At 35.1% G+C, this 25,868-nt stretch overlaps 2 protein-coding genes and 1 pseudogene across 2 annotated transcripts in view; 2 read left to right on the plus strand and 1 right to left on the minus strand.

The window, feature by feature from the left end:
- Window positions 1–25,868, minus strand: part of LOC120338972 (RNA-binding protein 5-like) — a 33,038-nt gene that overhangs the window by 2,971 nt on the left and 4,199 nt on the right. The window contains exons 2-20 of the mRNA XM_039406996.2: window positions 25,156–25,225; window positions 15,091–15,392; window positions 14,640–14,772; window positions 14,388–14,451; window positions 13,737–13,819; window positions 12,907–13,251; window positions 12,595–12,637; window positions 11,993–12,150; window positions 11,272–11,445; window positions 10,790–10,811; window positions 10,214–10,263; window positions 9,692–9,919; window positions 8,555–8,716; window positions 8,127–8,235; window positions 7,776–7,879; window positions 6,990–7,177; window positions 6,468–6,548; window positions 5,109–5,249; window positions 330–459 (exon numbers count right to left, since the gene is read on the minus strand). Of these exons, the coding sequence (XP_039262930.2) occupies window positions 330–459; window positions 5,109–5,249; window positions 6,468–6,548; window positions 6,990–7,177; window positions 7,776–7,879; window positions 8,127–8,235; window positions 8,555–8,716; window positions 9,692–9,919; window positions 10,214–10,263; window positions 10,790–10,811; window positions 11,272–11,445; window positions 11,993–12,150; window positions 12,595–12,637; window positions 12,907–13,251; window positions 13,737–13,819; window positions 14,388–14,451; window positions 14,640–14,772; window positions 15,091–15,392; window positions 25,156–25,225 (2,587 nt within the window). The remainder of the gene's footprint in view (window positions 1–329; window positions 460–5,108; window positions 5,250–6,467; window positions 6,549–6,989; window positions 7,178–7,775; window positions 7,880–8,126; window positions 8,236–8,554; window positions 8,717–9,691; window positions 9,920–10,213; window positions 10,264–10,789; window positions 10,812–11,271; window positions 11,446–11,992; window positions 12,151–12,594; window positions 12,638–12,906; window positions 13,252–13,736; window positions 13,820–14,387; window positions 14,452–14,639; window positions 14,773–15,090; window positions 15,393–25,155; window positions 25,226–25,868) is intronic.
- LOC144427214 (E3 SUMO-protein ligase ZBED1-like) lies at window positions 2,473–4,406 on the plus strand (annotated as a pseudogene).
- LOC120338973 (uncharacterized) lies at window positions 20,129–23,102 on the plus strand. Its single transcript, XM_039406997.2, has 3 exons — window positions 20,129–20,459; window positions 20,799–20,945; window positions 22,334–23,102. Exons 1-3 carry the CDS (start codon window positions 20,309–20,311, stop codon window positions 22,828–22,830), a joined length of 795 nt encoding a protein of 264 aa, XP_039262931.2. The 5' UTR covers window positions 20,129–20,308; the 3' UTR covers window positions 22,831–23,102.

Here is a 25,868-nt window from a genome sequence, read left to right on the forward strand (position 1 = left end):
CATGCATGAAACGGCTTATCATGCCGCCAGGCATACAGAGTTTAATGTCGGCGCGTTATTTTGCAAAACAGGAAATTGAAACGATACATTATGCGCAGAAAGGAGGCAAATAATACCATGACGCAAAGACAACGATTTCTCAAATTTGTCGCTTTTGTTTGTTAGTGAGCGATGTAGGTGAATTCTCGCGCAATCCACGAACGATTTAAAGACGTGCGAGTTCTGTGTTTGAGCAAAGCGGTGCAGGTCAGATATGCGAATAGTAAAATGCCATTCGAATAATTCAATATTCGATTCGCTATTCAAATATTTTGCCCAGCCCTACTTACCATTATCGGTACAGTGATTCCGGATTGTGATTTTCCAAGACCAGATCCACTTTTCCATCCCATTTTTTGCAACATTTTATTTCCAATATTAGAATCACCAATTCCATCTTTTGTTGGTTGTTCATATGGACTAGAAACAAATAAAAAGTATATTGTATCATAACGCAAGTATCAGAGACACTAACCCTTGGTAATTTAAAACTCTGCTGGTAATTTAAAACTCTGCACTGAAATAAACTACCCGCCCCATACGATGATAAACCAGGATTGGAAGATGAATGATTGATTTGCCATAACTAGTGGCGACATGACTTCCCCCATTGAATTCTTCTACAGAGAGGATTAGATAACTCTATTTGGGCAATGCGTTGGAGTTAACTACATCACAGGCAGGAATGGCCAATTCGAATAACTCGTCATCGGAAGATCGGAATTATCGTTCATAAGAATATCGGATTGTTGTGTGACGTCACACATCTTCGACGCCGCTTCCAAGACGTTTTCTCGATAGAAACTTGCGCATCGTACGCACACTCACCACATGCGCGCTCTTGTCGCAAAAATGAGGTCAGGTTGGGTCAAGGTTGTCGACTTCGCGGGCCACAAAAATATTTTTGCATTGTTCGCGGGCCACACTAGTGCCAAGTATAGGTAAACAGCGCAATACAAAACAAACACTTTTATTGTGCAAACACATAGTTATCAGGCATTGCCAACAGACTAATAGATTCCGCATTCGATTTTTAGTTTTCTATGATTCATATATTGTTAACATTATATTTCCGACCAAAGAGATAGAAAGCCAGATAACAATTTAGACTGCCAAGCACATCATTCAACTTCGCTAGTTTCCTCAGCTAGCCATAACACTACTCAATTCAGTGACTTTAGTGATGTAACAATATGTCAAATGATTTTTCTGATTAATTTTATGACGAAACAACCCGGAATGCGATTTTTCGATTACTCTCCGAATGTGACGCGGGCCACAGATAATGGAGTGGCGGGCCACATTTGGCCCGCGGGCCTGGGTTGGACCACCCTGATTTAGGTCATACAGGTTCTCTCGCTTTGCAAAAACCTAAATCTTGCAGAGTAGGCTGGATATAATTGTTTCTCGGCCTACATTGTATTGTCGCCCCAGCGTGCTTTTTCACTCGCTCGCTCGCTGTGATAATCTTGGTCAAAATATAATATATTTTTCTCTGTCACCGTATTATCACGCGCTCGCCGCAACAATCTAGATCAAAATATATTATTTCTTTCTCTTTGTCCATTTTATTGCCGTCCTCTGCGTGTTTTCTATTTCTACTCTGCATAAACACAGCCGCGAGTTTATATGTTTGTGCAGATCGTTGTTGTCAGCTATCGCAGTAACTCGTACCGTACGTTGTTAGCAAAGTGACTTTGGTTGTTAGCAACCAATGAGTATATAAAATTTGGGTCTCGTGTAGTTTCGTACCTAACGTACTTCTAGTTGGCTTGGCTCAACAATTTTTGCATATGTCAATCCTAACCCCCACCTGACTACGTCACCGAAAAACGTCATTTCGTCGTCACAGTGGCGTAACGAGGCCCACCAAAGTATGCGGATGGTCGTCCAAAACGCGCAGACGATCACCCGAAAACGAGCAAGCTATTTCTCTCGTTTTCTTGTCACAACGATCACGATTGGAGAAAGATAGCAACTCGTTATCGGCGGCGCAGATTCCATTTCGGGCGATTGTAATTATACTTTTGCAAGCCTATGACGTGATGGCATAGTCAGGTTGGGGTTAGGAATAACATATGCAAAATTCGTTATGCTACGCCCACTGGAAGTACTTGTGGTACTAGACCCAAAATTTGCGTATTGTAGATTTGTAAGGGTAAGTTTGTCAGCTGATTTATTGCTTATTTCAGGCAAACAAACTGCCGATACATGGTAAACTTAAATTAATATACCGGTACTGGTAGTAGGATACTTCAGGCTTAAATATTATAATTTGGGAATGCATACCGGTACCGGTAATTGATATTGTTGATTGTTATGGCTTGATTCAATTGCTTGTATTGCTAATGAATTTTATTACTTTCAGAAAATATACAAATTCATCTGAATACAAATAGCTCATTTGCCAATAGACTATTATTATAATTCATGATGCCAAGAGGCCGAAGAAAAACTTCTGGTGTTTGGGATTTTTTCTCATCGCCTTATTCAGATGGTGGACAGAAGAAATTTGTAACATGCTCAGTATGCCAGGAAAAACTCAGCTATTGTTAATCAACTAGCAACTTACAAAGTCATCTGAGATCAAAGCATTCAACTGTGTGGAACCCTTCAGAATCACCCTCTACAAGCTCTTATTCTGGCGCAACCGTTACACAGAAACGAGTGTCTCAAAAAACCATGGATCAGTACAGCAAAGTTCCATTGAACCAAAAGCGAGCTGAAAAGATTACTGGCTTAATCTCAAATTTTATTGTGGGTGACCTAAGGCCAATTTCCATTGTAGACGGAACGCACTTCCAAGATTTAATGAAATATGTCGAGCCCAATTATGTAATGCCAAGTCGTCAAACATTCACAAGAATGCTTGAAAACAAATATGCTCTTATGAAGAATAAATTAACTTCGGAACTTGAAAATATATCTTCGACGGCACTGACAGCTGACATTTGGAGCAGTTGCAGAATGGAGAGTTTTTTAGGAATAACTTGCCACTACATCAAAGAGCAGGAAGAAACTGTTACACTAGAAAGGCGTGTTTGCAGAATGGAGAGTTTTTTAGGAATAACCTGCCACTACATCAAAGAGCAGGAAGAAACTGTTACACTAGAAAGGCGTGTACTTGCAATCCGCCAAGTCACACAATCAAACACAGCTGATAATATTGTTCATGGATTGAACTTATACTCTCAGAGTATGGGATCTCGCCATCTCAAGTTTCTTCCATTGTCACAGACAATGGCGCTAATGTTGTGGCTGCTATGCGACAATGCACTGCTAATCATGGTTGGCAACACATCAGGTGTGTTGCGCATATGTTGCAATTGTGTGTGCACGATTGTGTGAAAGTGAACCCAGTAAAGCGGGCTCTTGCTGCTGCACGTCACCTTGTTCAACACATGAAACAATCGTCCCGTGCATTAAATGAACTAAGAACAGCATACGCGGACACACGCCCCAGTGATGAACCAGCCACTTTCAATTTAATAATGGATTGTCCTACTCGATGGGACTCCACGTACGACATGATACAAAGACTGTGTTCATATCAATGGTCAATCAGACAATATCTGTCAACCCTTCACCGTGATCGGGCAGCCAGACTGGAACTTTGTGACAGTCATTGGCTGATAATTCAAAAGCTTGTCGACTTATTAGCTCCTATAAAAACCTCAACAAAGTTTCTCCAAGGCGAAAAATATTTTTTTCTATCATCAGTCTACCCAATAGTCAAGAGTTTATGCGTTAAATATGAAGAAATGAACGATAGTGACGAAGCCTTTGAGCGGAATTTCAAATTCAATATGACATCATCATTAGGAGAAAGGTTCTCCTATGTGCTCAATTTCTCCTTGACCCCAAATGTGTTTTATAAAGCTGCGTATCTGGATCCCCAATACAAGGAAAAGTATTTTTCCCAGAGAGAAAAATCTTTAGTTCGAGAAGCCATATTGGAAGAAATGTCGGAATCTCCACGTCCGGAACAACGCCCCACGGAAAGACCAGTTTTACCAGACTCACCAACCCCATCAAATTTGGACCTCATTCTGGCCTATGGCCAGTCTAATGAAAGGGATTCCTCACCCACAGGTAGCATCAAAGATGAGACACAGACTGACGAACTAGCGTGGTACCAACAACAGAAAGCGTCAGAGAACTCCTTGGCATGGTGGAAGAATAACAAGATTACTGCGCCTCGTCTTTATAAACAAGCAAGGAAATATCTCGTTATCCCAGCTACATCAGCTTCTGCTGAGCGTTCATTTTCCAGTGCTGGCCTCACTGCATCCGAGCTACGTTCTCGGCTAACTGGTTCACATGTTGAACAACTGACATTTCTCCACTGCAACAATGCAATGCTCTAGTTGTTTGTACTTACAGTTTTAGTTGTTTTATTTCTGTTTTGTTTCTGATGGTCTTGATTGCACAATTCGATTAAAATTACTGTGTCACAAGTTGCTATTATTTTTATTGATAGCTATAAATATCAATTACTTTTTGTAAATATACTGTGGATCTGTGGTTTTACTGTGGTATTTCCATCGAAGCCTATTTTCTATTTTACTGTGTCACAAGTTGCTATTATTTTTATTGATAGCTATAAAATATCAATTACTTCTTGTATTTACACTGTGGATCTGTGGTTTAAGTGTGGTATTTCTAGTAAAGCCTATTTTCTGTTTCACTGGGTTATAATAAACTAAAACAAAATTGTGTTGTCTAATTTTAGAATGTACTAGGAATAGTTCAATATTCGGAAATGGCCATCCCTGATCACAGGTTATAAATCTCTCACAGTTATACCACCTCTCCCAGTGATAATAAATTGGGTAAACAATGCCAACGCGTCGTTTCAATATAATAACAAAAACTGTAGATGCTTTTGAGAGCCTTGCATAAAGGCGTGTAAATGTGTTTTATAAAATATAATCTTAATAATTTTGCAACAAAATCTTCATATGTCCAATTTCACAATACATCTTGATTTTCATTCTTTTGCACAATGTTGACAACCAGATACACAAACTAACTGTATTACAATAGTTTATATTGCAAAACCAACTTACACAGGTGCTGCTTTATGATATCTAGCTTTCTTCAAAGGTGGATCAGCAATACCGTACTTGCTTCTTCTTTCCGCAGCTCTGTCTCGGTATTTAGGTTGTTCCAACATTTGACCTTGTGAAGAGGCAGATTTGTTTTTTGATCTGAAAACGCAATAGAGCAATTTTTTACACCAGTGGTTGCTAAACATTTTTGGTAAATTCCTCCTGTTGCCTATTTTGGATGAAACTCTTTATTTCTTCCCCTATGCATGATACTACTTTATTTATTCAATTTTTGAAGGATCCTTTGCTAGTGTTTGTTCATGTCTCACTCCCGTTTTGTACAGTTTAGGGAGTTTGTTATATAAATATGTTCAAGAATAAGCAATATAGTAATAATATTATTACAGAGAATACAAAGCAAAAATCCCCCATTTGGAGACGATGCTTTAGATCATAGGTTCTCAAAGTGCTCCGTACGGAGCCCCAGGGCTCCGCGATAGAAACCCAGGGGCTCCGCGAGCTATTCGATTACTTTTCAAAATACTGACTAATTTTATAACTGTTCAAAGAAGCAATAACAGCTTTGATGAAATCTGACAACAATATAGCCTCGAAATATGGCAAAGAGGCGGAATTAAAAAATGACATTATTTATAAGCAGGAGCGCAGCCAGGGTTCTTAAGAGAGAAGGGGTTCAAAATTGGAATTGGAAATTTTCGCGCAACATTCTTCGCGATTAAAAAAAACGGATAACGAGAATTCTGTTGCGTAAAATATTCAATCCATGACCGATGCGAGCATTTAACGTGTCTCGTCAGTATAATGTAATTGTGCTCATCGTTACTCACGTTTGATTCGAGATTACTATTAGGATTACTGAAATGAAAGAATACCATTCTAAAATAACATGAAATATGTGATAAACTGCCAACTATAAATAAATTGGAATCATATTTCTGCGATCTTAGGATTCGTCGTACTTGATTTGTTCTTTCGCACTTAAGATTCGTTTTTAAGATAGCGCCGTTTAAAAAATCACAATATCTGGGCAAAATACGAAAAATTGAAATTTATTTTATTGCATTCGGCTCCGTCGGTAGTTTCAGATTCATGACTTGTAATAACCCTATTAAAAAGCTCCAGCATTTAAATTAAGTAAAGTACTTTTAACTTGCTCAGGAATATTAATCTGAAAGTAACAATTATAACATTTCTTTTGGGGCTCCGTGAATAGTAGTCAACCTTTTGAGGGCTCCGCAACACCAAAAGTTTGGGAACCCCTGCTTTAGATCAAAGGATAAAATCAAGATAAAATTGGTGTATAGTTGCGTTTTATAAATATGATGACATTCAATAATTCAAACATTTTTCAATTACCTGAAAGTCTCGACGTTTTGCCTGTGAAGGTCAGACTGCTTTTGATGTTTTTCTAATCCCTCTTTTGATAAAAAAGCTCGTCTATAAGAATAAATAAGTAAAACTAATAAAAAACTGCCAATCATAATTTAAATACAGGTAATAAACACCATATGAAATACAGAAAAGGTGTAGAACCTGCGAACCGGGAGAGGGCAAACAGATGTGTGATGGCAAGCATGTTCTTATCAATTAGTATGATGTCCGAAGCACTAAGACACAACTTTAGAGATAATAAAATATGGAGAACATAATCTCTTTCTGCAGAGTAGCAAGTGTATTTGTTAGCTTTCGTAAGATCACAGTTCCACTTCTTCAGGCAAAATAATCTATATCTTTGTGGAAAGATCATTTTGATACTATCTTGTTTAAGTATCCTTGTGACTACAAACACATACGGATCCAAGTAGAAAGTAAACAAGGAGAAAGAACCTGCAGTTCAATATACAATATCCTAGTACTTTCGTAATAAAATTAGTTCACCTGCATAACAGACAAGCCATTTTATTCCAATCTGTCATTTGTTTGATTTGTTCTTCAATACTTAATTGTTGTTGTGGTTCTTCATCATCACTGTCACTACCGGCACCATATGATGATAAACCAGGAATAGAAGATGATGAATGATTTGCCATAACGAGAGGTGACATGACTTCACCCATTGAATTCTTCTACAGAAAGAATTATATCATGGGTTATGAACAGTTTGAAAGCTTGGGTTAAACATATTCTATACTATTATGAGGCTTTTTTTCGATCATACTGAAAAGTTTATTAATCAGAGCCAGAGTCCTATTTTCTTTTGAGTCAAAAACAAAATTCAAAATTTTTCAGTGTCAGCAGTCGGAACTTTAAATGTTTAGTGACAATAATCAAAACTTATGACAGAAACACAAATAATATTGGAGCAACTAAGTATCGACAACAACAATTATTAAAGCCTAGCAAACGCCAACATTCATTGTTACCAACTGAAACTTGGTTTTCTCAGATTTGAAGTCAGAGTCATGTTTGAAAAATTAGAAGTCAAGAATTACTGGGGTTTGGATTGTGTTAAACCAATATGGTCTCAATCAACTCTAACTAATTTCTTACATCCTGTATAAGACAGTAGGCAAGAGATGAGAAAAAATTAAACAGATTGGCTTGTTTACATCATGATTTTAAAACATATAACTACATTATGGTGAGCGTGAAGAAATCCATTATCCAATATTAATCATTAAATTTGAGGCTCATTTAACAACTCTTGTCATAATGCTACATTACCATTCCAGGTGACTTGAACATATCGTTGGAGAAAGTATCCTTTATCGTAGCTCGTCGTTCTTCCTCGCTCACTCTCTTCTCAAGCAATGAAAATCCAATATCACCTGGAAACAATATTTACGTTATCATTATGGATGAGTTTCAATTGAAAAATTATGACAGGTTTGTAGTGTTTATTTTTTATTCATAAATAATCGTAGCACACAAATCATACAAGCTAACAGAAAAGTCTTATAGAGTTTGTCCACGACCAGCTTCACTTTTCGTTCAAAAATTTCGTAGGGCAACATAGCTCTTGATCAACGAATATCGATAATCCATTAAAACAACAAAGTTGAATAAAGTACTCACCCGTTGATGATTCTTTCTTAGACGCATTTGTGTTTTCCTCCAATAACTTCTTAGTTTCTTCTTTCTTTTTATTTTGAGCTTTCGCCCATCGCTCCATGTCTTTTGCAATCTGTAATATCAATGTTTTTAATAACATATTTCAGATTTATTATCGAAGAAATAAATAACCTAAATCTATTATAGTAGAAACAATATTTGAAACATTTTAAATCAAACACTTGCTTATGGATACGAATGATCACATCCAAGAAGTTCAATATGCCAGAATTCTGATTAATTCAAATTTTGTTTAATTTTAATTCTTCGAGCATCTCTACTACCTATGGATACCAAGAAATGTTAAATCATTGACTTGTAATTTGGAAAATAATTTCACAAAGCAAGTTACAAATATTGAAGTAGACTTTCTAAACTTTCATTTCCCATACCTTTTTTGCTGTTTTTGATTTCGCTTCTTTGTTGATATTTTCTTTCTTTTTTTCATCGGCAGCTTTTGTCTGTGCTGCCTGCATTTCACTCGATACTGGAATATATGTGTGAGACTTCTGATCCCAGTATAAATATATACCAGAAAAACTGTTGTAGTAATACTGAAAATAGGGTAGAAATGTGATAAATTTGAAGAAGGCTTATGCTGGTATGACATGGCCTAAAGCAGGGGACGGCAACCTTTTGTCGCCCGCTAGCCAAAATTCATGGTTGCGACTTGCGAGTTATTGGCGGGCAGCATTTTTAGAAAGTTGAAAACTGAACGAATGATACTTTTTATAATGAAAATCAAGAAATGATACATCTCTCAAATAGAATATAGATTTATTTCTTCATTGAACTGCATCTCAAAAAATTCCATTGGAATATTTTCGGCGCCATTGAACCCTTTGCACTTAGCATTAACTTTTCTGCGTTTTGTTGCCATTGGTCTAATTATAACTAAATTATAGGCTCCATAAACGAGTAATTGCGAATTTTCTATTAGTTAGATTATAATATAATTTAGTCTACCGTGTCTCACAATAAATTTTGTTACGTAAAGAATATAATCGTCAAAATAGCAGTTTTGTTACTATAATTCAGTGGAACGTCGCGGGCCAGATTATATTACTCCGCGGGCCGTAGGTTGACGACCCCTGGCCTAAAGCCTCAAAGGGTTAAAACATTGGAGAAACAAGTTAGCATCCAGATCTCGAGTTTAAATCCAATTCAAACACTACCACCCAGTGTATAATGAATTAGGTGGGTGATGTGGAAAAAAATTCTGGTCAATTTAATTTATTACAGCTTCTTTCATATTAGTGAATGCTTACACAGAGACTCATTAAAAAATAAAATATATTTGCCAAAGTTTTCGATACGGGAATAAAGTCATGGTCATGGTAACAATCGATAGGCTGAACAATTTTATATTTCATGAGTTGGTAAAAAAAGTGAAAACTATCCAAAAAATCGAATTGTAGTTGTACAAAATATATAAAAATAGAAAGAAATATTCTCTTATATTGTCTAAAATCTATTCTGCGCTCTGTTAATTTTATAACAAAAAAATGAGTATAACAATAACAACTTACCCTTGTGTTTGCATTGTAGTATAGTCCTGTTGAGGTATCATAATGATATCCTGATTTTTCCTCGTAGACATATTTTGAAATATCCGGAGTCGGATATCTCTGTGGTCGCTGCATCTGAGCTTGCATATTGGCCATTGCTTGCCATACCATATTTTGCTGCCACATTTGCCCTGGCATGCCAGGCATAGGCAGTTGTGTTGGTGTCGTGGATTTTTTAGGGGGAGCAGCCTGTGAAATTAATGAATATTTTTTGAAGTAAAATCAAATATTATAATAATTTATATAAAAAAAATAAAATAAAAACTTTCTCCTTTTTCCAACTCTAATTGAATCTAACATTAATCAAAAAGATGAAATTGGTGAAATAAGTGATATATGAGAATAATAGAAATATTTTGCAGAAAGAGTTTTTTTAACCACCGCAAGTCACAAAAATTTCATAAATACAACAACTACCCAATCTAAACTACTGTTATTTGCAAAATTCTTAATTTATTTTAAAATCATGAAAACTGAACTCACTTCTTTCTGAGCCTTGGCAACTTGAACCATTGCAGTTTCAGATTTGTTACCTGAAAATATTGAGAAATAATTAATTTGGTGACAAATACCGGAGAAATAGGGCATGCATAAGTAAGAAGACTTCAGAAAAGAAAAAATGTTACAGCAACAACATTGCTATTTCAACAGCGAAAAAGAAAAATTATTTAATTATGAATTCAAAGAAGAGTTTTTTTTTTTTTTTAAATCAAATATGAAGTATGTCTTCATTATTATTATTACTTATCGATCTTAAGATCGGTAAGTATATTGATAGGTATTTGTCTGTTTGTTTGTCTGTTAGATACACGTGATATCTTACGAAAGCGAGGTTGAATCTGCTTCAGATTTGCATGTGCATTCATCATAGTTCGGAACAGAAGCCCATCGATTTTCGATGAGTTATGTCGTGTAATTAGCGAGTTATTAATTAATTAGTGATGGGACACACGGTGTCACTATGGAGTAAGAGCGCTGTTTTGGGGATCCCCTAACCTCCGACCGATATTCTCGTTATTATTCTTTGATAAAAATTCAAGGATAATACTCATTACTCACCATTTGTGTCTGGCTTCGCGCCCTGAAAATTAAAAGAAAACAATCATCAATTACAACGAGAGAGCTGTTTTCATATAAAAATAATCATATCACACAACAGATCTGATAGTACTTATCAACATTTATGACTGTGACAAAACCATGGCCACATCAAACTCACAAAACCGATAGGCTTTATCAAATAGGAACCTCTTTATGCTACAAAACGGTAGCTAATAATATGTAAACACTATGCGGTTTGACACCAACTCTTATATAGGTGTTATTATTACAACAAATATAACAAAATAGCAATTTAACGTTTATTTTGACAGATAGGACTGACTTTAAATCATACCTCAATCAAATACCTAATTAGGGAATTAATGTGTTAATCAGCTCCTAAAGGAGAGTGTGGCAAACTAAAAATTTATATAAATAAGTAAAGTATTTGGCCTGCTTTTGCTATCTATCGTCCGAAGTAATATGTTTCAGTAACTCACCCCAACTCTCGACCATTTAGCAGCTTCAATAGCGGCAGCAGCTGCGTTAGCTGATGTTGATGATGCTTGTGGTTCAGGTTGGCGCGGTTGACTGTAGTCAAGTACAACTTGTTTGCCATCTATATTAAACTTCGGTGTTGCAGTTTTCAGATATTCAAGCACTTGTGAACATTCCTGAATAAATAGAGTAAAATATACAATATCAACTGTAAGCAATACCAAAGTATAGTTTCAAAGATCCTAAAACCTGAACACCAGAATAATACAAAGCAAGAATACAATTAAAAACAGTGAGATATGTATGCAATCTTTAGCAAAACCAATCTCACATACCATAACCATCATTTATTTTTACAAATACTTTTTTTTCCAAATTGAAATTTTACACAAATCATGATTCAAATATCATGATTCAAATTCAGCATAGTTAAATATACTAACAATCAACTATTTCAAATACATTCTAAAATTTTCGCATATGAAATAATAAGAGGGTGCTACCGAAGTATGTGCACCAAGATGGCGCACAACCTGAACATATTATTGTACCAGGTTAGGGCTCAGCTTGTGCGCCATCTTGGTGCACATGCTTCTGGAGCGCAAATAAGAGATTAGATAAAGGCCTTGTAGGTCATGTTATGAGTATTCATTGCCCAATATAATAATTTTTAAAATGGAAGATCCTCAATCATTCATAAAATCAAAAATAAGATGCGCATACATCTACAGTTTCCCATTGAACGAAGCAAAATCCTCTAGGAACTCCAAATTTATCTTTAACAAGTCGAATGTCGACAATTTTAAAATGTGTAATATATTCAAATGAAGCTCTGATAGTTGGCACAGTCGTATTCCGATCCAGTCCCATCACAATCATAGCTGAAAAATTATAGAAAACATTTCAATTATATTATGTCTAATTTAGTCTGTGCTTCCCAACCAAGAAAGAAATGCTCTGGTTGTTTATGGGGGTTAAATACAGAAACATAACTTTGTATTCGGTGTAGTTTTACCAATATTGTTTAGTTATTTGTATTACTGTAATACATAATCACATTATAAACTTGTCAGAGATTGTGGATATCACAAGATAAATGATTAACCAACTGAGAGAAACATAGTTTTTAGGCATACTGAAATGGTAGGTGTAATATAGGCAAAGTGAGCAATGTATAAAAAAAGGATTAGTACGACCATGGTACACCAATATGAAATATCAAAAAACCTAGTTATCACTGAAGATTAAACATGACTCTAAATCTTTACTGTATCAGTCTCTACATTTATATTACTATATATTACTTTGTATTGCAAGTGACTTACTGTCTGTCTTTTTGTTTGTTCTTGCCGGATGCCGAAATCTGTCCTGTAAAAAGAACGATCATGTAAACTACCAAGTAATTTTTGTTGATTTTCGATTTCTTACCATTAAGTCTCAAATTCTTAACAAACTGCAGGGTATTCAAAGCTACAACTTGACTCCAGGAAGATTGGAAAAAGGACATTGCATTCTACTCCACTTCCTTGCTCACTTCATATCAGTATCTGGTTGTTTACAGCTTTATGGGAGGGAGTAGGTGATAGCATAAAACAACTTGAAATTTCAAAAATTGAGTTCGATTTAATTCATCTTACCCTCTCTCCGTCTCGTCTGTCAAATGAATCTCTTCTTCGATCATGATCGTCACGTTTATCACGGTCTCGTCTACCTCTCTCCGAACTGTGATCATGTCGATCCCGTTTTGTTCGATCATAGTAATCCTTTCTATCTCTGTCATGGTCACGTCGTTCCCGACTACCTCCCCTTCTATCGCGATCATAATCACGACGGTCTCGACTATCGCTTCGTTTCTCCCTACTTCCGCTTCTTCGTCTATCGTAACGGTCCCGATCATGGCGTCTCTCTCCTCTCGGAACATTTTGCGGTTGACGGTCAGAGTACGAAAGTAAGAGAGGAGCTCCATTTATGTATAGCACTCCCTGTATCGCCATTGAAGCAATAATAGAAAAATTAAGAAAATATTGTTAGTAAAATTCGATAACGATAAAAGCATAGACAACTCGATTTTCAAGAAAGGAAAATAAAATGACGCAGCCAATACAAATTGTAGGATCCTGTTTTCGACTTCTTGATTTGACACCACTTTCTGAAGTGCTAAATTTGTGAATGAAAGAGTCTTTATTGCAAGACTTTACTTCCAACTTCATCAATTCTGCATGCTATGTTTCTTGTACTAAAACTGTATATTCTCTTCCTCTGCCGTAGACTCGTATTTTTTCATTATATATCTGCAAACGCTGCTTTGCTAGTTTCTTTGTACAGTATAAGCAATCCTTAATTCATGCCATTCATCTGAAAATATCCACTTCGACTGAGTTCTATGTGACTCTCTTTACCTGTGCATAACTGCCATAATATTTGAAATAAAGACAAAGACATTGAAATAAGATGAAAAACAAACAACCTTCTGCTGTTGCATCCACCTGATGGCATCATCGAGTTCAGAAAATTCCACGAAACAGACTTTTTCTCTCGGATCCTCGGGACCTGTGAGATTTCCAATGCAAAAAGAATGAAACAACTGATAGGACTCAAAGCAAGATGAATTTCGTGACGACTCTCCGCGAGGATGAATATATTTTCCCAGATTCCTTTCAAAACTTACCTTATTTAGAACAAGTAACTTCTTAAGCCTAGTTGTTGATCCAAAGTCAGTGGCAAAAATTTCGGCCACTGCGAAAGGCTCAAAGCCTCGTATTACATAACATAGGACTATTTTCATGCTAAAATAGTCATGATAATTCCTGTATCATTTTATATGACCGTGATACTAATCGTTATTAGGAAAAGTGGACTGGGGTAAGAATAATACACGAACATGGTAACAAAAATCTACACATAGACAATGGTTATAGATTTCCAAGAATGGTCTCCAAATCAATGAATGTTGCTTGTTGCCTTCTACTAAAGAAGCCATGAACTTCTTTGATAGAAAAATAGGTGGAATTTCCAACAACAGTGGCCAACTAAAAGCACAATCATGAAACCACGTTCGCATATGATCAGTGGATAAACAACTTCCATGAATTCACAATTATACCATAAATTTCATCACCTGGAGGCGTTTCCAATTCAACACTGATAACAGGAGCCCCGAACACTTGCAGTTCATATCGTATCTGAATAATCATTTAATTATTAAAAACCTGACAAAGTGTACGTAAATAGTTCTCGTAAGCCGTTCCACGTTTCCCAACAAAACCTAAGATCTTTAAAACATTAATACTGAATTCAATATTTTTTCATATTTCTTCAATTTTCCACAAACAAATTTAGATTTATCTAAACATTTTAAATGCCTCAATACTTCAGTTTCGGTGATGTCATGTGGAATTCGAGCGATTGAAATGACAGATGATTCCTGTACGTAACCGTCTTCGCCAGGAGGTGGTGGCGACCTTGATGATCTACGTCTATCATTGTAACGATCCCTTGGAGAACTGAATAGAAAATTTAACAAAACAACATCAATTATCAGAATTTGCCTGAAAAATAGGTAACAATCGACTCAAAATTTCCAATGTTCTCATAAAATTTTTCGGATTTATCAAAGAATTCGAAAAATTATGCTAGAACTTGCAAAATGAAAAAAAATGCACCAATTAATTTGATTCATACATCTGTATAATTGATAATAAATTACAATTGGCAATTTCCACTGTTTTAAAACTTTATAGCAAAATTTGGTTGTAAGTGTAGTCAGTCCTATATGAAAATAATATATTTTACCCCAAAATTATTTTCTGAATGCAACTTACTCTTTATAATCATTCTTTCTTCGATCTGGTGGTGATAAAGATCGCCTTCTGTCAGGTGAATACCTTTCCAAGGATCTACGATAATCTGGTGAATTTCTGTATCTTTCTGGTGAGGGTTCGCGGCGAGGTGGAGACCTTTCTATTATAACATGACGATCAGGAGATCTTTCGATTGGACTTCTTCTCTCTCTCCAATCCCTATCATCATTTCGTGGTTGGGCCGATGGTTGTTCTCCAGGCATATCATAGACATAAACACCTTGATCTGGTGACCTACGTTCGTATCTGTCATACATTTCTCTCTGAAAATAAAATGGGAAAATAAAAAATTATAAATCAAACTATATTTCAGAAATAAAAAAAATAAAAAACTCAACTAAATCTCAAGCCAGAAAAACAAAAACATGGATACTAAAATTAATAGTCATTTTTGTATCGATTTTTAACTAAAACAAATAAGTTAGTAATAATTTTTATTATATGTCTCATCAAACAATGACATGTTCAAACATTGACAACAAAATCTTATAGAAGCAGCCACTGATATCGAAAGTTTCATGAAAAGATATTAATATTAGGAAGGACCCAAAGCTTTTCGTTTAGACATTGAATACCCACATTGCCACACCCTGGGTAGAGTGGGGAACAAGAGATTTGACCCGAGATGATATGTAATAGCTTACCGCTTACAAATATAAAAAATATCTGCATTTTTATTTCCATCTAAAAATATCCATAGTATTTAACATAAGACGTAAAACTCTTTCATGACAGATTAACTATAAAACCATGTCAAATATTGAATTTTATAAAAGAAACTACACCTCAGTCTTGAATAAAGACAAGAACAAATCCTTTTATGCCTCAGTTTTACCAATTATGAATAGTGACGTTTGAACATGAATTATGCATGAGAACTTTGTCACAATATGATTCAAAACAATTTCTAATATAATTGATGTATGTATCACAAATAGCTAAAGATCAAAACATTTCAATTAGATTGATAGTTGCCTATTACAAATTGAACCCATTTTTCAACTTCAAGATATATAGCACTGCAGCCATTTGAATTTCCTACCCCACAATTTGTCAATTGATTCAGTAATTAATATATGTTTACTTTTAAAAACATTAAATTTATCCTAAATTCCATTTATGGTATACATACAAGTTAAATAAGTCTGTAATAAGGTTACATATACTACAATGAATGTCATTAAATTTTTTTTATACAATATCAACGACTCCCAAAAAAAAAATATATTTATCTGGGGAGACAGAAAGACGAAGCCATCCCATATGGTATTACTGGTATAGAAACAGTTTACGAGTTATTGGTTTCAGATATATGGACTAGATATGCAGAAACATGTTTCTCACATTCACCCAATTAACCAGAAACAAATGTTGTTTTCAACCAATACTCCAATATCCAATACAACCAATATCCCTAAAAGACAGCTGTTTCTATGGTAACGGCGAATTACGTATTTCCGATGGTCAGTGATTTAATTCCAGATGAGCGTCACGCCCTCAATCAGCCCCTTATAGATGAATGGAAATTCAACTAAACTTGTTTTGTTTTCGTTGTGAATATTGATAAATAGAACAGACTTGGTCGCACTAAATGTTATGAAAACCTATCACACGCAGACGAAAACATGCGCTTGCTATTATGTATAAATCCCGTCACTTGCCGTCAATTATTCATGCCAAAGGGCGGATATGTTATTCAGAAAAACCTCTTTATGGTTTACGATTTCCAAGGTTAAAACACGGGGACACGGGGTTAAATAATTTCTATACCGCTAATAAATTTTTTATACTTTTATTTCGCTAACTGGTAAAATTTTATTCCCGTTTTTTTTTTCTTTCAGATAGCACAATACACGTTTCCATGCGTTCCCTAAATTGCACCGTGATAATGAGAATTTGATATTTACGTCTTGATAGACGGCCGCATAAAAGTATCAAAATACCGTTCTCCCGAATGAACACGGGGCCTAAAGTGCCATAGACATCCCACGCTAAGAAAATTACAAAAATGGGGTAGAAACTCTTAATTGTTTTAGGCACCATAAAACAGCGTCCATATAAATGCTAGAAGCCTTATGCTATAAACCTCAGACTTATTTATTCGCCAGGTGATATCTATCGTTCATATTATAACGCTACTATTTATAATTGTTCGTTATTCGCGCCTTTGTGTGAAGACAACTTTTTTCATAACTCATAAGAGCGAGAGCAAAGTGCGACAACACAGGCATGATATGATAAAAAACTCTTCACATTTTCGGCGTCCATATTTTTTTTAGGTGTGAACAATAATCAGCCTATGAACTAAAATCCAAACGCGACTCTCGGCAAAAGAACGAGAGGCTCCGACAAGCCGACAGCAAATAAATATTTAAAAAAATGCAATACACTAACCTACGACGATAATAGTCGAGGTTTTGAACACTTAAAAAATTAAAATGTCGATACATTTGCTAGAGGTCACGAAAATTAAAACAAAATATGCAAATTTTTGGCAGCTAACTCTTACTAAGTAAGATCGCTTTGAAACCGTATTAAGTGTTTTTACTATATCCTCTTTATTGCAAGTTAGTTAAAAGAGAAAGTCGCTGACTAAAATATCATCTTTAGGGTAAAACAAACGCAATAAGGGGCAATTAGGAATCATTATCCTGTCGCTTGGTAAAAAGCCATTCATTATTCACGAGCAAGGAGACTTCGTTGCCAACGGAATCAATGTAAAAGAAAACGCGAATGCAATCCTACTCCATACGGTAATCAAATTGAATATTTCACGAATGAAAAGTCGGTGTTTGAGCAGATGGCGGCATTGGCTTTCTCGGAACGGCTCTTAGTGCATATTCAAAGTTATATTAGTCAGCAGTATGGGAGAAAACAGAGTTTGCATAAGTAGAAAGTGAAATATAAGAAATAGATAGTCCGCAAGGAATAGTCACTGATAGGAATTTTTAAACAATGCCAATTTGCATATCTTTTTAAAGTCATATTCAGACAAGGTATATTTATTTAGTTCGGTAGGATTTACTTGGAACGAAACTTTGAAAAATAAGTCTGTTTCAATAGCAAACTGACAAGTCGTATAGCAAAAACAGCACGCGATAACGATAATAAAACTAATGAATTGCAAATTCGAAATATGCGTTTTCAGATCTAAACATGTGAACATTGTGAACATTAAAATACGATTGGTATGCGAGCGATCCGCTCCCTCGGAGCATAATATGACACCTAGTAAATAATATACGCTGGTATATATTGCCTATCGCTAGCATATAAATGAATCAGTAAAATTTTCGAATGAGATATCCGTATGCTTAGTTTCAGAAAAAGTCAACAACAGATGGTGAAAATAGAATTCTCAATTAAAACGGAATCAATTTCAAATTAAAAAAAACGGAATTCTAAGGACACATTTAATTATCCAGATTTGGTCGTAGCCCGATACAAACAAAATCATAATAACACTTTGCAACACAGATTGGGGAATTCGGATGTCCCAATCATCGTTGGACATCGGTACGTCAAACCAATTTACATTAAGAGATCACCATCTGACGCACGCTTGACAAGCATGTCACCCATAAATCTAAGCGGCTTAACAAAGTCTGATCTCGCCAATTTCGACCGTCTGGCCCATGCGAAACAACGCCAACTGCAAAACGAATATAAGCAACTTAAAATAACCCACTCGGATATGTTTAAACAATCACGTATCATAGTTGAATATTTCATTCATTCTAAACCACATAAAGCTCGTATCCAAGGTAAAAGTTCGTTTTAATTTAAACATTCAAATATCCACTTGGGAATCGGATATCGATCCGCACACGATCTCCTCAATTTTTCAAATTATTTTTCCAGCTTTGGAACCCTAACACGCTTTCAATTCGTTTTAGCAAGGTGATGGATGTATGGGTTGAGATCGACGATATCACGCTAATTGCAAACGGGTTGGGCCGAAATAGAGCGAGAGATTTATTTTCCGTCAACCAGAAAAAAACGAGAATTGCAACAATAATATACAACAACATACTCAAAAGTTTTCGGTGTAGACAGGGGAGCGATACGACCACACATACGATCACCAGAGTCATCTCCCCTGGCATAAGCTTGCTGTTGTCAGTAATCAGTTCAGATACAATTATAGTTTTGCAATTATTTCTTGCATATTTATAGACGTAGTTTATGGTATTGTGTGGAAGACAGATATGCGAGCAATATAATTTATTTATAGACAGTCGATGGACTTCAACACACATGAAAGAAAATTGGATACTTGTGAACACAACCTGATTATATATTTTTAAACAAATAATGCATATTTCACGAAGACAAGGTTATAAGTGAAAAGTGTCATTCATTATCTTTAAATTCCTGTCAAGACTCTGTTATCAATGTTATGCCTATTAGAATTTTTATTCTAGGTTTTGTGTGCTGGCGGAAGGTAGTAGCCATTGCTGTCTGATAAAACGAACGTTGCTGGTTTGAAAAGAGAGAGTTGCACATCGATAGCGCATAGTGCGTACCGCGGAAACCGGCTGAAATCTTGTCAAAGACGGTAATTTTTTCTGATATCTCAGATTTCGCAGGCGATGGCCAGCAATTTCTTCTTCCTCGGCGGTGTGGCTTATCGTGCAAGTTTCACGAATACGCTCGCCACCGCACCTCTGATTACTCTGCGTGGGTTCGCAGGTTCGAGTCTGTAAAAACGGACGTTGGTTTGGAAAGTGAGAGCTGAGAGAGTCGGCAGCGCGGAAACCGGCTGAAATATTGTCAGCGACGGTATTATATTCTGTTATCTCAAATTTCGCAGGTGATGGCCTGCAATTATTTCTTCCAACTTTCATATTTGCTAAGGTTCGACTCTTGAATGGCCAATTATATATACTTGGTGTAATTCAGATGGCCAACAAAACAAAAGCAAATAAATTTGATTCTTTGAGACATTGCGTACTTGGGGTGCGGGTCTTATTTATTATCATTAATCATTCACATTTAACTTCAATAAAAAAATGAGTCTGTATCCAACGATAATCCCAATTACGATAGGCTTAAGGCTTCAAAGGGCCCTAAGATCGTGAGCATTCACCTTTTCCCTCATTCTTTGCAGATTTATATAAACTTATAATTGGAAATAATCAACAGACTTTAATAATCAGTAACAATAGAAATTGATAATATGAATGTAGTTATTGGAACATGCACAACAAATCCAAGATTAAGTTCATCATCAAGACCTAGTCTTTCAAGTCATCGTCCTCCTCGGTCAGGAAGCACAAGCCCCCGACATGACAGAAGATTCGGAACGAAGAAAAAACATCATGACCAAAGTAAGAATATCTTAAAGTACTTAGTCAATGTGAACTTAGTTGAAATTGATGCAAGCAATTCCAATAAATCATCTGGTTGTGTGGGGGAACTGGCAAATCAGAAAATTTCCTTTTCCACATAGTAAGTATATACATTCGTAACAAATTTCCCAAAAAGAAAATATTCAAAAGAAACATTTCTTTGGAGAATAACATTCATGACTTTTGCTGTTTTAAACCTTTGGTTATCTTGATATTTTTCATACACGCTAGTGATAAGCCTATTAATGTAGACGACACCATGTAAGAGCTGGAGAGCTTTAATAATCGTCAACCTAACAACCAATTGCTTCTTTACAGATATGTCAAAATCCATGGAATGCAGTCCACGGCAGTTGTCACCAAACTGTGATTGCCACCCTTGTCAGACAGGAATAGGATTTCTCGGTGTATCAGAACTCAGAAGTAATCCAATCATACCTCCGACCACATCTCATAGGAAAAAACGTTCGTTTAAAATTATTTGTTGAATATAGATAGTAAAACAAATGTTATAGACTATTGAAAATATAAGTGCAATTACGGGTAACTATGCAATTTTATTGAATATAATGAAAATCTGTACGAATAAAAATATGATTGATTTTGTTAACCTTTTTTCTTAAATACTATATGTACAGTATTCAAGAGAAAAATTTATATAGAAATAAAAAAACTGCAAATATTTATTATTGTATGAAATTCGATTTAAAGTATCTAAAAGTTTGACATTTTTATTCTCTCCAAATCCTTTCAATTTTTGAATATTCCATTTGATCATACTGTAACAAAACATTCTATATTACATTGTATTCTCCAATTATTCAAGTTAAATAAGATCGCCTATAAATGGTTTTGTGTATAAATAGCATTCTTGCAGCCAGATTCAAATACTATAATAATGTATGGTTCATGTGTGTATGCATTTAAATCCAAAGATTATTACTGCAAGTAAAAGTACCAAACTTATCGTAATTAGTAAAACAATAAATTTGACGTTGGGCAAATCCTTAATTTTTGAATTTCAATCTTGTCCAAAATATATTTCAATAATAACACTTTTCATAATGTATTTTGATGATTATCAAGTTATGTCCATCAATTTCCCATAATATTCATATTTCAATTATCCAAAAATTAAAAACTTTTATTCACCATAAAATTACTATAATCAATGAATGTCAAGTACTGAAAAAGAAAAATCCGTTCAAATAAATTTAACAACACGTGAAGATTTTAAAAATTTGAAATGACCACACACTAGAGAAAGCAAAATTATGTAATCTCTTTTGGGACTGCCTGTACCTGTCAATCAACTACCATATAATATAATTTGCTATGCTTTGGTAAAAGGCAAATAAATTGAATTAATTATGGAAAGAAAATCACAACATTTTGACCTTAGGAAACCACATATAAAGCACATACATATCAATTAGTGCCGCACCAAGAAATTATTTTCAATCACTAGTAACAGGCCATAGCACAGAGTACTTTTGTATTTTATTCCAATGAATATAAAATTATCAACTTCAAATTAGTCAAATAACTAACCAAACTGAAATATTTTTTAATGTACATTGAAAGAATAATTAGATTAATAAACTTTAAACTGAAATGTAAAGCAAACAATGCATCACTTTGTTATAGAAAAAATCCAAAAGACTCTTCCGATTAAAAGTAGCAACAATTATTATTTGAAAATGTGTTTTCTTATTTTGAATAAAATGGGCATAATTAAGTGGACTGTTCGAGTCAGACATGGTGCAATATATCACGTAAATTAAAAAGTTAAGAAGTTAGCTTTGTTTAATGACTGAGATTAATCACTCCAGAATTTAATTTTACATTTTCAGATGCTCAACACAACTCCACCTTATCTGTAGACGATAGTAACCTCAGTAAAAGTCCAAGTGCACCAAACCTTCACACAACAGCAACATCTATGCTGGCTTTTCAAGGAAGTATGACAGCGTTCACAGCTATCGTAGCAGGAAAACAACAGGTTTCACAGGAGAATAAAGCCCCCAAGCGTGGGGGGTCTTCATCACAACAACGACACACAGTGACAGGATCAAAAGATGTCAATCAAAAAACTCAACAGAATAATGAAACCAATGGACCACCTAAAATTACTGTTCATGAACAACCACAATGCACGTGTCGACAAAATGCCCTGTCACCGACACCACGTCTCACTCTTCACACACATGTGCCAGACAGTGTCGAGTCTGAATCACAAGATCCAGAGGCCTGGCAAAAGCGGCGATCAAACCCAAAAGAAACTGCTACACAACCTAAAACTACTTCTGTATCCAGTAAAAACCTGGTATTCAAAGAAACCAGTGTTTAAAATTGTTGAGACAGAGATTTCAGTACAAATGAGTGAAAAATTTCCGATTGTGTAAATTTGTAACAATATTAAATGTTGGAAGTCAAAACTGAAATTTATACTTTACAGTGAAAATCTAAAAAAAATTTTCAAACAAAAAATTTCAACTTGTGTAATAAAAAAACTCTTCATACGACTGTGAGAACATTGCCTGAGAGAATGTTCTATATAACCATATATCCCAGTTACGCCATACGCATGGTGACAATAATTATAAGGTGATAAAATTTTTATGTTTGCATTCATTTTACAATGGTGAGAAATACTGCTTTAGCCATGAGAAATATGGCTTGCTAGGCAGAGCTAGGATAGGAGAAGCAAGGAAATTGAGTTAATTTTGAAAATCAAGCTCTTAACAAAGATCTATTGAAGGTAGAAATTGTGGCGCATCATGGGACCCCAGTATATTTGTCAGTCTTCAGCTGATGAGAAGATTATTTGAACCTCTCACTATCTTAATTCACATTTCAACTAATATTATAGGCTTTCTTGTAAAAAAAATTGACATATATGGGCTATTCCAAGTGACACTACAGGACAATTCCAGAAATTTTGCATGTTGTTAAATTCAATATATTTTCACATTTTCAGCTACATGTTTTGTTTCATTGTCCAATCAGTTGCTTTATTGAATATGTAAAAAATTGCACAAAAGTTACACCCAACCTTACTTAGTAGATAAAAAAAATATAGTAAAATATAGCGTGACACTACAGGACGGCAAATCCACCATGCACTAACAGTACGTTGTGTTGTGCTGTAAATTTTTGTGATGGTACGGTAGGAGGCGGCACTAGGAGCCCATAATATTTTCTGGTGCAGTAGCTGAACTACCCCTCTATGTGTTGCTCAAGTTACTTAATGTAACACTGTAAATCCATGTCAATAATGTGCATATTGTATGTGACACTACAGGACGTGACACTACGGACATTTTTCCACTTCGGAATAGCGGCATCTATCATCTCTTGAAATTCTGGTAATAAATCGTTAAATGGGTGAAGAAATGTTCTACAGCACTGCAAACATTCAAACTTTATTAACTTAAATCCAGTGCGTCAATTCCATATGAAATAACTGTACCACACAATCAAACACTTTGTATCAGGAATCATCACAAAATATGTCAATTATACTAAAATTTCTGCATTTCAGGCCATTTTTTATAAACCATGAAAAACCTGGGTGAAATTTTAAATTGTTCGATGAAATGAATGCAGTCCAATAAAATTCCAATGTCTTTTGATATCAAAAATAAAAAAAATTACTTTCACTACACTTTTTAAAAATTGATGGAATTCAACTTTTGCTTGGAATGGCCCATATTATAATTTTTCGCTTAAATGGACTACTTCAGAACATTCAAATACATGGTAGAGGTGGAGACTAAACCAGTAACCCAACGAACTGCTTTATGAGATGACTTAACCTTAGAAAAGCAGTTCAAACTTAACAATAGAGTAATGGATTAATATCAAGTACATAAAACATTCAGAAAAATTAGTGTTTAGTTTACTGTTTTAAAATCATATCCACCATAGGACACAATAGTCAAGGTAATTATTCACAGCAAGTAAAAAAATCGCAGCAAAATTAAGGGAGTAAAATGAACACATAGTTTTAATGAGAAAAGGAAGTCACAGAGCACAAATCTGGGTTATAGACAACCAAGGTTCTTGTATCTATTTTAGATTTATGACTCGGGAGTTGAGTTATCCCAATATTGTTATTATTGAAGAGTATAGTTTTTTCGAAATTACCCAAATGCCTAGACTACAAGAGCATATTATATTTTCAAAGCCTCTCTGCCCCACCACCTGGCCTGAAATGATAACTGATAGATGAACTAAATTTGCTCTGAGTGAAATGTACAAAACAGATTTCATATTCACAGCAGTAATGCCACCAGGGAAATAGTATGTACCATAAGTTCCCAGTCCCAGAGTAAGCGTTATTTGAGTGATAACAAAAAATAATACCAAGTAAACGATATATAGGAATAACTATTACCGAATGAATGTCAGAATAATTTTTTAATGAAATGTCAAGAAATGAAGAAGCATTTTTTTTATCATACATAGTGATTTTTCGTAGATTGAAACCCTCAAGATACTTGAAAACTTCGTTTTTTTGGCCTCTAGCCAGAACCGCCAGCTGTTTTGATTTAATTTGGCCATTAAAAATTCCAGAACACCGCCTTTGAAAATTCCTAGCCACGCCCTTGATATTCTTATACAAATATACCGGTATGTGTATATAAGCTATATATTATGATAAATAACTCACATTTCTTCCTCCTGGAGGGCTTCGATTTCCTCTGAACCTGTCCCAATCAGGATCAGATCGATATTCATATCTGAATTGAAAAAGAATGAAATCATTTTCACAGTTTTGCTGAAGTTAAAAAAACTAAACTGTAAATATAATAAGGGAAAAAAATTCCTAAAGATGTTCACAGACACATTAGAACAGACTTGTAATTTGACAAAACATTGAATTTGATGTATTTTTTGCTAGAAGCCAAAAAACGTGGTTTTCAAGGATCTTGAAAGTGTTTCAAGCTAAGAAAAATCGCTATGTATGATAGAAAAAATGCTTCTTCGGAGACATGCTAATTCTTGACACTCAAATCTCCATCCTACCCATGTTATACAGCTACACTTGCATCTTTTCATGCATCAACCAGATAGCAGTTGTTTGAGTGATGTCAAAAAAAAAACACGCAAATTTTCTGTGATGGAGCTGGCTGACAAGAAAATTGAATCCTACCACTGACGGGTACCAGCTTAGTTAAAAATTGAGTAGGTTTGATTTTACCTAAACGTGTTCATCAAGGATTTCATTTTGCACCAGAAGAAATTTAAAAAAAAACATAATAATTTCGCATCATAGTTTTGTTTGATGTTATTTGAATAGTTACATGGCATTTACTTCGCTTGACCCAGTAGTTCAACATTAGTACAGTATTACCCTAACCAGGGTTGTCCAAAACGAATCGA

This window comes from Styela clava, chromosome 9 (genome assembly GCF_964204865.1).
Source record: "Styela clava chromosome 9, kaStyClav1.hap1.2, whole genome shotgun sequence".
Lineage (NCBI taxonomy): Eukaryota > Metazoa > Chordata > Ascidiacea > Stolidobranchia > Styelidae > Styela > Styela clava.